Below are 13,596 nucleotides of genomic sequence, written 5' to 3'. Positions count from 1 at the left end.
TGATGCCAAACAGAGAGATTGGGATACAATACTGCCCATTGTGACATTCACATACAACACAGTGAAGCAAGACACTGTAGGCCTCATACCATTCTTTCTGCTCCAGGGTCTGGAGGTCAAAACAATAATGGATACACTGTTCCCTCTTCGACCAGGTGATACTCAGGATAACTGCATTAATCATCTCATCACCAGGCCCACTTGCTGTTGCTTTAAGCCTTTATAGAAGCATGGATTATTCTTGAAGCACCACAATTAGTGAAACAATAAAGTACATAAATATAGGAATAACGATCATTAAATGGAAAACATTTAAGAAAAGATCCCACAATAACCTAGTTTACAACAGATTGGTTATTCTTGACAATATGTTCATTCAAATACTCGCAAACAGATTTGTATCTGAATGATGGCCTTACACGGATCATTAACTCAACATAATATTGATGAAGTCTTCTCAGTTTATCAACTGAGTCAAGGTGTCAGGTTGTGGCAACATTTCTTTACAGCTGCTGGGCCGCAGACTTCTGTGTGTTGTCTGTGTTGGCAGTGCCAATCGCGCGCCTGCAAAAGAGGTGTCGTGGCCGAGCGTCGCATCCTGGTGCAGCCTGTCCTTTCCATCTGCTGCATTCAGCGTTTTTGCGTTGGAGTGTTCTTGTGCGTATTTTTGTTGAAAACCGCTATCTCAGTTGACAAGGTTATCATAGATTTGTATCTCCACAGATTCTTTAAGAATCAAATCCCAGAACTAGTTCCCCTGCATACCAGCTTTGTTTGTTTGAAAGCAAACATTGGGTTTACATTGAGGTTGTGATCTGCCACTGCAGGTTTCTCCATTTGGCCTGGGCAAATGTTCCTCACTACATGCTCTGAGCAACACTGCAATATACATTGCTGCATGTGGCTGATGGGTTGTTTGCCACACTCGCAACCGATGCTGTAGACTCAAGGTGTCGGTGTTTGTAGTTTATCCTTCACTGAGCCCAGCATATTCTTGATTTTGGCCAATGAGCGAAAGATGATTTTAATGTTGCTCTCTTCTACTATTCTTGCAATCTTTACCACGGGTGGCCCAGCATATGGAAGGAACATAAAGCGCTTAGTGTCTTCTTTGCTTATGTCTTCTTCTTCCTCCTTTCTTGGTAGGACAGTGCATCTTATGTATCTCAGAATATCCATTCTCTTTTTCTCAACACCCAAATTGGAAGTTAGATTCTCCTTGTCGGACATGCGTCATGCTCTGCTCTCTAAGGTGTTGAGCACAGATTTGCATTGTGCTGGATGGTGGCAGCTATTGGTGTTAAGGTATAGGTGGATGTGTGTCTTCTTCACACACACACACACACACACACACACACACACACACACACATGATTAAAAGACACTTGCACAATGCTATCAGCCACAGCTTTCATCAGAAAGAGAAAGATACGCAAGCACACCTCACGCACACGTGGTTGCCAACTCCGGCAGTGTGGGCCAGAATGCCAAGTACTGTTTAGATTTTTCATAGCATTTCTGTGAGCAGCTCTGATATTTTCGGTGAATATTGCTAGATTATGTTCTAGTTTTAACACACTCTGTTGTTGGACCGTCTTGCCTCACTTAAAGTACACAGAGGAATATTCCCCTTCCACTCGAGATTTCCAAGTCACTGAGGCCCTGTAAACTGTTGACCAATCCCTGGGTGCTCACAGCTCACTGCAATAACCTGAGTCGTTTGCCAAATGCCAAATCTGACTGACGTGGTCCAGCCACACGACAGCAAGTTGCTAGTCACATGACACTCAACCAGATATTCTGCGTATACATACCACACTTAGTGGACTCACCACTCATAATTTCACACTCGGAATTGATGGCATTGTGATGAATGGGTCATTTATTTAATTATTTATGTTTTGTCATGATATTGATGAGGGAAAACATTAATATAATCTTCAAAGAATATAAAAATTGTTTTCCATTGATTTCAGAATTACTGCGAAAGTCTGCTGAACATTGCTTGAAAGACATGGTGCAGTTCCTGTTTTCCAGATTACCTCTTTTCTCAGAGGATCACCGGATCCCCTCTAACGTGAAGGTAATAATGTTAAGTAGCTACATAGTACTTAAAATTTCAATAGCTACCAACAAGAATCTATAAAGATATAGTGACAGTATTTAAGAAATCCGTTGTCTCCTGCAAATGTGTTTCCAATCAATTTGGTATGTCAAAGGACATAGTGTTTGAGTTTTAAAATTCATGAAACTGTCCTGCGCATGTACATCCCTTGCTAGTTCTTCCATTTGCAAGTCTCTTCATCTTTGCATAACTACTGCAATGTACATAAATGTGAACCTCCTTGCTGTACTAAAGCTGTGTTGTAAAACCCATATCTCCTTGGTTTGATTCAGTACTTCACTTTTAGTTATCTAATCTACCCATCCTTTAGTTGGTATTGTTTTGTAACATCAAATTTTAGTAGCTTTTATTTTTTTCTTGGCTGTACTGTTTATATTCCATATTCCACTTACATGTAAAGCTACACTCCAAGCAAATACTTTCAGAAGAGACTTCCTAGCACTTAAATTTATATTGGATGTTAACTTTCTTCCTTTTGCATTCTTTGTTGCTATTACAAGCATAAATTTTATATCTTCTGTACTTCAGCCTTTGTCAGTTATTTTGCTACCCAAATAGTAAAACTCTTAGATTAATTTGTGTCCCATATTCTAATGTGATTCCTTTCAACCCCATTTGATTCAATTTTACTACACGCCTTTACTTTTATTTTATGTTTTTTAATAATCATCCAGCAATCTCTGTCGAAACACTACCTATTCCGTTCAACTGATCTTCCAAATCCTTTGCTGTCTCTATCAGAATTACAATATCATCGGCAGACATGAAAGTTTTTACTACTTCTCCCTGAATATTAATTCCTTACCCAGTTACCTCTGCGGCTTGCTCTCGGTACAGAAAAAATAAAATGGGGCATAGGCTGCAACCTTGTCATTGCCTTCTCAACTTCTGCTTAACTTTCATCTCCTTTAACTTTACAGCTACAGTCTAGTTTCTGTATAAGTTGTAGATAACCTTCCAATCACCATACTTTTTATTCACAATACTTCAAGTTTTGAGTGTCAACGAAAATAAGACAAGGGTAATGGGATGCAGTTGAATTAACTCAGGCAGTGCCAAGGGAGTCGAATTAGGAAAGACACTAAATGTAATAGAAGATTTTTGCTATTCTGGCAGCAAAATAACTGATGATAGCCAAAGTATAGAGGGTATGAAATGCAGACTGGCTATAACAAGGAAAGCATTATTGAAAAAGAGTAATTTCACATTGAATGCAAATTTAAATGTTAGGACGTCTTTTCTGAGTGTATTTATGTGGAGTGTAATCTTGTATAGTAGTGACACATGGCTGATAAACAGTTCAGACAAAAAGAGAGTAGAAGCTTTTGAAATGTGGTGATCAAGGAAAATGCTGAATATTTAGGTGGGTAGATCATGAAACTAATGAGGTGATATTGAATTGAACTGGCTGGAAAGAAAATAAATGTAAGGCGCTTCATGACTAAAAGAAGGGATCAGATGACACGATGCATTCTGAGGCTGCAAGGAATTGTTAGTTTAGTATTGGAGGGAAATGTGGGGACTAAAAATTGCAGAGGAAGACAAAGGGATGGCTACAGTAAGCAGCTTCAGATGGATGTGAATTGCAGGAGTCATTTGTAATTGAAGAGGCTCCCACGTGGTAGACTAGTGTGGACAGCTGCATCGAACCAGTCTTCGAACTAAAAAAGATGATAACTGCTGCTGCTGATGCTGGTGTTGCTGCTGCTGCTGCTGCTACTACTACTACTACTACTACTACTACTACTACTACTACTACTGACACTGACACTGACACTGATCCTACAGAATTTCAAAGTGTGTATTGTATTACATTGTCAAAAGCGTTCCACAAATGCTAAAAGTTGTGTGGTCGGTGTTGCCTCGCATGTTCCTAAATTTCTCTGGAACCAAAACTGGTCTTCCCCGTGGTCAGTTTATACGAATATTTCAAGATTTTAAACATGGCTGCAGCAGCAACTGTTAAAATTCTTCACAATAAAGGATGGCAGCCAAAAACAGTTGCAGGATAGAATTTTTTTATTAAAATTCTTGACCAAGGTTTCGGTACATATAAATATACCTTCATCAGAAGTAAACTTCTAAAATTACATCATGCACTGGAGAATAATGAAACAATTATGCCAAAAGGCGTCGTCAGTAATTAAAATATCATCTCCATTACACATGTTGTACAAATGGAGATGATATTTTAATTACTGACGACGCCTTTTGGCATAATTGTTTCATTATTCTCCAGTGCATGATGTAATTTTAGAAGTTTACTTCTGATGAAGGTATATTTATATGTACCGAAACCTTGGTCAAGAATTTTAATAAAAAAATTCTATCCTGCAACTGTTTTTGGCTGCCATCCTTTATTGTGAAGTATACGAATATTATTAATCTTAGTATTTTGTAACATTGCATTACTAATGTGCCCATCAACACCAGGCTTGTTTTATATTAAGAGTATTAGATCCATCTTGAAGCCTGAGGGCATTTTGACAGCCCACATGCTCTGGAAATTTTTTGCAGTTTAAAACCTGTTTTTTGAATCTATGCAGTATCATATGGTCACGATTCTGAGACAGTGTTGGCAGTGGTTAAACAGTGCTCTGTGCTAAATTTTAGAAGGTTTATTCTGTCTTTCAGTCCTTTCCTCCAGTCTACATTCTTCTGCCATTTTTCATTCTCTGCTTTTCCTGCTATGAAATCCTGTATTCATCAAAATTATTTTTTGTATGCCTTAACATACTGAATAATTTATCTCAACATACTTTTTTTCATTCTCGTCATCTGTGGAATTAGTAAGTTTTTGTATTTGTGCTACTGTTCTAAGTCATGTCCTTGTGTTTGTGTTAGCTCTGTTTGTTTTTGTATTGGTAACTCAGTAATCACCTGAACAGAAATCCTTATCTTTCACCACTGTACTTAACTAATTACCATTATTTCTAACTTCAACCTATTTCTCTCTTCAAGCTTTCTCACCCATCATGAGACATTAAATTAATAGGCGACAGAATGCTGGCTAATACTTAATCTTCATATCCTATTGTCCTCACCAGACGTGGGTCTTCTCAACGTGGAGTGTAAGTGACGAGCCTATCCTCCCACCCTCTCCCTTTCGAACCTTCCTGTACTCTTTGGGGAATAAACAAAGACTTCCAAAACCTTGAAATAGTTTTATCTGCATTTAAGTGTTTTATTGACAGTACTGGAAAATTTATTTCTCAAAGGCCCAGTTATTCAGCCTCTTTGTGGTATAACAGTGTTGTCAGTTTAATGTGCCTTCTGATACAATTATTAACGGCTGTAACATAACATACCACAATCCATCCCATAGAATGCCATATTTGCTTGTTCTTCAGCCATCACCACCCAAAGATCTGAATGGGCTACTACAGGGTGTTTCAAAAATGACCGGTATATTTGAAACGGCAATAAAAACTAAACGAGCAGCGATAGAAATACACCGCTTGTTGCAATATGCTTGGGACAACAGTACATTTTCAGGCGGACAAACTTTCGAAATTACAGTAGTTACAATTTTCAACAACAGATGGCGCTGCAAGTGATGTGAAAGACATAGAAGACAACGCAGTCTGTGGGTGCACCATTCTGTACGTCGTCTTTCTGCTGTAAGCGTGTGCTGTTCACAACGTGCAAGTGTGCTGTAGACAACATGGTTTATTCCTTAGAACAGAGGATTTTTCTGGTGTTGGAATTCCACCGCCTAGAACACAGTGTTGTTGCAACAAGACGAAGTTTTCAACGGAGGTTTAATGTAACCAAAGGACCGAAAAGCGATACAATAAAGGATCTGTTTGAAAAATTTCAACGGACTGGGAACGTGACTGATGAACGTGCTGGAAAGGTAGGGCGACCGCGTACGGCAACCACAAAGGGCAACGCGCAGCTAGTGCAGCAGGTGATCCAACAGCGGCCTCGGGTTTCCGTTCGCCGTGTTGCAGCTGCGGTCCAAATGACGCCAACGTCCACGTATCGTCTCATGCGCCAGAGTTTACACCTCTATCCATACAAAATTCAAACGCGGCAACCCCTCAGCGCCGCTACCATTGCTGCACGAGAGACATTCGCTAACGATATAGTGCACGGGATTGATGACGGTGATATGCATGTGGGCAGCATTTGGTTTACTGACGAAGCTTATTTTTACCTGGACGGCTTCGTCAATAAACAGAACTGGCGCATATGGGGAACCGAAAAGCCCCATGTTGCAGTCCCATCGTCCCTGCATCCTCAAAAAGTACTGGTCTGGGCCGCCATTTCTTCCAAAGGAATCATTGGCCCATTTTTCAGATCCGAAACGATTACTGCATCACGCTATCTAGACATTCTTCGTGAATTTGTGGCGGTACAAACTGCCTTAGACGACACTGCGAACACCTCGTGGTTTATGCAAGATGGTGCCCGGCCACATCGCACGGCCGACGTCTTTAATTTCCTGAGTGAATATTTCGATGATTGTGTGATTGCTTTGGGCTATCCGAAACATACAGGAGGCGGCGTGGATTGGCCTCCCTATTCGCCAGACATGAACCCCTGTGACTTCTATCTGTGGGGACACTTGAAAGACCAGGTGTACCGCCAGAATCCAGAAACAATTGAACAGCTGAAGCAGTACATCTCATCTGCATGTGAAGCCATTCCGCCAGACACGTTGTCAAAGGTTTCGGGTAATTTCATTCAGAGACTACGCCATATTGTTGCTATGCATGGTGGATATGTGGAAAATATCGTACTATAGAGTTTCCCAGACCACAGCGCCATCTGTTGTTGAAAATTGTAACTACTGTAATTTCGAAAGTTTGTCTGCCTGAAAATGTACTGTTGTCCCAAGCATATTGCAACAAACGGTGTATTTCTATCGCTGCTCGTTTAGTTTTTATTGCCGTTTCAAATATACCGGTCATTTTTGAAACACCCTGTATGTTACCTTTTAGAATATTTTACCCCAAAGAACACCATTAACATTAAACCTTACAGAAAAACTGCATGCCCTCTGGGAGCAGAGTGGCTGTAGCTTTCCTTTGTTTCAGCCATGCATCACTACCAACATAGCATGGTTGTATTGTTTAATGTTACAAGACAGACTTAATGATCCAGAATGTTCTCCTGTCACTACTGAAAGAAGATACTGCCTGCCTCTCTTCAGGAATCATATACTAGTTTGACCTACCCATAGATACCTTTGTGATGTGGTTGCATCTCCTCTTTGGCACTGTATATTGTTACGCATACAAACCTTTGTGCTGTAGCAAAGGTCCTTTTATTGAAATGGGAGAAGTACTGCATAGAAACATAAATTGAACACGATATTATTAGCATTCTCAGTCGTTCATTTGAAATGTATGGTTATTCATTTGAAATGGATAGTCAAAGCTTAGGATGTATTCTTGATCAAAGATCTTTCAACTTTCTTCGAGCATGTCAATATTGCCCTAAACAGATGCATGTATTTCTACAGTGTACTAAACTGAATAATATATTACTAGTTCCATATTAATGTTAACGCAGTTTGCTGTCATTACTTATGCAGGCATCAATAATGGTTTTCTTTTGTGATTTATACTAACCTTTTTCATAAAAATGAGTATCATACTGGAGACAAAAATGCGAAGCTTTTTATATAACCCTAGTACCATGTAGCATGAATATGTGATATCTAATGTTGCAGAAACTCAAAGTGAGAGCTGGTGCTATTGACTCATCTCATTCTAAGAGAAGAAGCAGAAATTCTTTTCGAATGAAATCCAATCGTACATCGACAAAGAATGATGAAAGTTCTTCTCTAGCACCAAAGGAAACTACTACTGCACGTCAGGCAGGTGAGATGTCTTGAATTGGCAACTGTACAGCTGTGGAAACTCATATTACTTTAGTTATCACAGTCATTCATCACTTACAGGAGCAAACAGCAACCCTGAGAAATTAAAATTGTAGAACAACCTCAAGTCACAAGTAACCTTTTATTTATTTATTTATTTATTTTTATGTGCCACTCGGCAGAAGAGAGCACCTTCAGAAATTAAGTATCCAAGGGGCACACATTAAATATGCATGGCTGTAAATAAAGCCATCATTATACAGAATGTGCATGATGAGTGGTACTATGCGCAGCCAGATATATTTAATGTATGCTCGCATCTGTCAAGCGAAACATGTCAATAAAGGAAAGTTACGTATGACTTGTGGGTGGTTCCCCTCTAACTATTTGGACTTTGGATAAATAATGGAACTGCCTTAAAACTTTTATTACAGTTTGAAAATGAATGCTAGATTAAGATAATGCTAGACAAATCTAGATAAAGTAAAATTGTGCAGAACCTAGGTCTTCGCTCTTAGTGTACAAGGCATAGCCATAAAGTAAACTTCCGTGGGGTTGTGAATAGAAACAAAACACAATTTAAATGAAAAATTTATTAGAACAGGAAGTACTGAGCCATTTTCAACATGGTCACTATTGGAATTCAGACATTTGTCATATGACGGGACTATCTTTTGCATCTCTGTGTCACAGTTGTGTGCCATCTGGGACTGGAACTGCTGTGTGACAACTGCCTCTGCCTGTCTGTCAGTCTGAAAACACTAATGCCGGCCGAACAATAATTTCTTGAGGTTCCAGAACATAAAGAAACCACTTGGAGTGAGCTCTGGTCTGTAGGGTGGATGATCAAATGCCTCCAAGCCAAACACTTGCAGGAGCTCTGTTGTACGTTGACCCATGTGGCCAAGTGTTATTGTGCAGCAAGACAACACTGGCACTAACCATCCACCATTGATTGTTCGGAATAGCCCATTGCAATTTCTGTATTGTTTCGCAGTAAACTTCAGTCACCTGTAACTTTTGGTCAGATGTTTGGTGAGAACAAGTCCTCATCTGTCCCAGAGCACTGAATACATCACTTTCCACACTGACAGTCTGCTTGGATTTCATCTTGCTGGGAGAGCTGCTGTATGCCATTGACTGCCACCTGGTTTGGAGTTTTGTACACAACCTCTCTCATCACCTGTGAAGGTCTGGTCCAGAAACTTGTTGCCGTTATCATGGTACCACTGCAGAAAAGTCAAAGCTGCCCCATATGCTTGGTTTTGTGTTCTGGAGTCAGTCGCTTTGGCACCCACTTGGCGCACAATTTCCAGTAAAACAGGAGCTCTGTGACAATATTGTGTAACGAGCAACTGCACATCTGTGAGAACTGGCTGCTGAGTTTCATGATTGTGGAGCAACAATTCTCCATAATGCATTTCCATACAAGCTCTAAAAGGTCACCTGTAATGATGGATGGATTCCTGCTGCACTCCTCGTCATGAATATTTTAGTGGCCTGCTGCAAAGTCTCTGCACCAGTGATGCACCATCTGCTTTCTTTATGATGTTAGGCCCATCAACCAGGCACAGCCGATGATGAATTTCTGTCAGCACAGTGTTCTATGCAATCAAAAATTTCATCATTGGCCACATTCACACGCGGCAGGAGCTGGAATACAAGTCTATATTTTCAGCTGCGGCTACGAGGCTAATGAGGGACTTTGGTTCCGTTAGTGCATGCACTGTGTCACATCATTACAGTTAAAATGACATCCTTAAAGGTGTGAGAGGAGGGAAGCATTTTAATTACCACTGATGCTGAATGAGAATAAAATATATGGTTTCTGTAATTCTATCTATAATTGGGTATGGTAACAGCGAATTCTCAGTCGTACCAATGGAGCAACTTGATAGTTTGGGCCTCCACCATTCTCAAGCACAAAGAAGAGTGAAAACTAAAAAATTTCAATCACAGTTAATAAAAGTTCACATAATAACTTAACTGCACTATATGATGAGATACTCAATTTTGATATCATCAGGTAGTGTTGCCTCAGAAAGCCCAGCTTTAGACATTGCCGATGTACTAATTTTTAAATAAAACACAGTGTTATCAATTTACTTCTTTTGTATTATGACCGATTTGGATGTATATTGATGAAATATACGTTTATTGTCTGGCAGCCTCCAAGAGTCACACACAAACATCTTTTGAAAGACAATAACGCAGACTCACTGACTGATCACTCTCTCACTGCCCTGACTGATTCTCTTTGGTTTAGTCCTTGCTGTGGCTCATGTGCCACTTCCTTTTGTATAAAACTAAACGATCAGATACATTGTCAAATGTAAGATTTACAAAATAACAATTAAGTCATTAGATTTTCATTACTTTCATCAACAAATGGGCCACATGTTGGCCTACATGTTCTGATATTCAATTTGGAAAAGTTTACTTAATTCAATACACAATTTCAGTAAGTTTTACATTACAACAATTTATATTATATTTTAGTTAATTATGAACAAATAACTTTGAATAAAATATTGTTAATGGTTTTTTGGATAGATCTCGAGTAGAGCTATCATTTTAAATAATTCTGAATGAATAAACATTGTAGCTTTCACAAATAGGGGAGAAGTAAATTATCAAGAATGTGGTGCAAGAAGAGTGCACAGTTCATATCATGAAATTTCAAAGTTGGATTATTAACAAGCAGCTTACTCCCCTTAGTTGCTGTTATAAATTGGGTAACATATTAATGTGAAAATTAATCTGAAATAGTAAACTCATTTGTACTCATTTTTTAAAGGGCTGTTTACTACTGGAACTGGCTATAGACATAACAGTATAAAGTCGAGAAAGTTAAAAATTTGAGCTAAATTGACCACTTCAGAGAATGTTAACATGAGGAAGGAATTTCAGATGGGGATGTGAAGGTAGTCCCATTTCACAGTATCGCATATGTGCAGACACTTTGTGCAACGGGAAACTTACTTTATGGATGCATCTTGTACAATTTCCTAATGCTGGTGGAGATACTCATTTATTAACCTTGGCTGGAGATTTTGAAAAATGTGTTAGAATATTGGAAGTAATAGTTGTTTCTGTGTTTTACATAGCTTTTGCATGGAGGACATGCATGAAAAGCACATTCACAAGTGCTGAACCATTTTTGAAACATTATAAGATACACTTTGTCTACTGAATAAATTTTTCCAGTTGATTAGCTTGCAGAGGACTTCCCTGCCTCCCTGCCTCACTCACTCACTCGTGACCATTTTTGTAAGTAAAATTGTCTGTCTGGTGTAACTCTTTCCTTCTGTGGGTGGTATGCTACCAGTTGCAGCATCTGTTCATACCTCCGGTGCTGTTCATGCTACTTCATCAGTATCGCAGATCTATTTAGTACTTTGAAGATAATTATGGAAGCAAGTGACAAGTAGAACTTTTGAATTTGTCCAAATACAATTAGCAAATGCAGTAGTGCACTGTCTGTTAAAGGCAAGGTTTCTGGGTTAGAATCCCATCAGGGAACAATTTAAGATTCCATGAATCTGTTTATCACAGAATATACCCAGCTTGGGGAGAGGTGTTTTTGATTGTGGCCGTGGTCGTCTTCCAAAAGCAATGTGCAAATTCTCAAATTTTTAGTGTTCAGCAAATAATGAAACTGTGATTGAATAAGTAGATGAGTATTTGTCCAGATTTGTGACTTTTCAGTTATACATGTACCTGATTTATTCATCTCTGGATTATTACTGTAACTGACATAAAGTAATGTAGGAAAATATGAGTGAGATCAAGAGGTGAGTAGTGGCTGTACACTATCATTTACAAACTAGACTGAATTGAAAATGTGGAGCAAGCTATGCCCTTTTTTGTTTGTAAAAACATCAAATGATGTATCTACCAGAACATACTTTCATTATTAATTGTTTTGAGTACATACATTCCTCACAGTAGTTCTAAGATAATTTATTACCTGAAGAAATTAGAGGATAATAGGAAACAAAATAGCTGGCCAGAACTTAATTTCAGGAGGTGAAATTACAACGTTGCCAATAAATGCATGTAAAAGTAGATAAAAAGATTATTCCTAACTTTTAGAACTGTAAATTCCTCTTTCTTCGAAATGAGACTAGATTGGGAAAGAGACTCAGCTCCCGTTGGTCTCAGTATGAGAGAGAGAGAGAGAGAGAGAGAGAGAGAGAGAGAGAGAGAGAGAGAGAGAGCCCCCCTTGTTGCGGGGGATTGGGGGGGGGGGGGGTGATGGTGGTGGTGGTGGTGATGATGATGATGATGATGATGATGATGATGATGATGATGATGATGTGAGAGGGGGGGAATTAGCTGAGTAAATAAAGAAATACTACAAGTCAAGAAAATATAAATAAATAAGTAGGGGAAAGAGGTGGGAGGTTGGTTTGCTAATGGAGATTTAGTCCAGGAGGGTTGCAGGATGTGGGGATATGTTGGAAAGTATGTTCTTAACTCAGGAGTGGTGGAAATTGGGTAAATTTTCCTGTTGAACATTAGAAACTGTTATTCTATGATGTTCCTTAGCACATAAAGACTTATACATAAAAACAACCTTTCAATTTCAGAGTGTGCTATACAATAATGGGATAATTGGGTATTAAGAAAAATATTCATTAGTGGTCAGCTGTGCCCCAGTTGTGCAGGGTTTGTTCACATACAAAAGCCTCAACCTGAGTTGACTTTTATGCACCCACCTTCTCACGGGAACAAAATGGAGCTATCGGTTCCCATAAATACACACTCAGCATTTCATGTGGTCTTTGAGTGCTACTCACACCCATTGCAGCAAACACACACTCAGCTCACTTTCAGGCAAGCTATACATTGATCTTGTGGTCTTCAGTCCAAAGACTGGTTTGATGCAACTGTCCATGCTACTTGACCCTGTGCAAGCCTCATCTCCCAGTAACTACTGCAACCTACATCCTTCTGAAGTTGCTTACTGTACTCATCTCTTGGTCTACTTATACCAATCCCCCCCCCTTCCCCCCCTTCCCCCCCCCTGCCCTCACACACACACACACACACACACACACACACACACACACACACACACACACACACTTGAGGCCTCAGAATGTGTCCTGCCACCTGATCCCTTTTTCTAGTCGGGTTGTGCCACAGATTTCTTTGCTCCTCAGTTCTATTCAGTACCGCCTCTTTAGTTACTTGATCTACCATCTAAACTCCAACATTCTTCTGTAACACTACATTTCAGAAACTTCTATTGTCTGCTTGTCTAAACAGTTTATTGTCCATGTTTTACTTCCATATCTGGCTATGATCAGCAAAACTCATCTATGACAAGTGTCTCATTTCCTAATCTAATTCATTTAGCATTACATGATTTAATTACACTACATTCTGTTATTCTCATTTTGCTTTTGTCAGTGTTCCTCTGATATCCTTCTTTAAAGACTCTGTCTATTCCATTCAGCTGCTCTTCCCAGGCCTTTGCTGTCTCTGAAAGAATAAGTGTCATCGACAAATATGAAAGTTTGTATTTATTCTCCTTGGACTTTAATTCCTAGTTCAAATTTCTTTTGTTTCCTTTACTACTTGCTCAATGTGCAGATTGAATAACATCAGGGACAGGCTGCAATCCTGTCTCACT

The 13,596-nt window shown here is 39.3% G+C and overlaps 1 protein-coding gene across 3 annotated transcripts in view; it reads left to right on the top strand.

Annotated features, from left to right (window-relative positions):
- LOC126458048 (Golgi-specific brefeldin A-resistance guanine nucleotide exchange factor 1) overlaps positions 1-13,596 on the top strand; it is a 317,427-nt gene that overhangs the window by 42,125 nt on the left and 261,706 nt on the right. For all 3 annotated transcript variants that reach the window (XM_050094843.1, XM_050094842.1, XM_050094841.1), the window contains exons 6-7: positions 1,977-2,083; positions 7,806-7,956. In XM_050094843.1, the coding sequence (XP_049950800.1) occupies positions 1,977-2,083; positions 7,806-7,956 (258 nt within the window). The remainder of the gene's footprint in view (positions 1-1,976; positions 2,084-7,805; positions 7,957-13,596) is intronic.

Source organism: Schistocerca serialis, chromosome 2, assembly GCF_023864345.2.
Source record: "Schistocerca serialis cubense isolate TAMUIC-IGC-003099 chromosome 2, iqSchSeri2.2, whole genome shotgun sequence".
NCBI classification, from domain to species: Eukaryota; Metazoa; Arthropoda; class Insecta; order Orthoptera; family Acrididae; genus Schistocerca; species Schistocerca serialis.
This window is presented reverse-complemented; position numbering and strand designations above follow the sequence as displayed.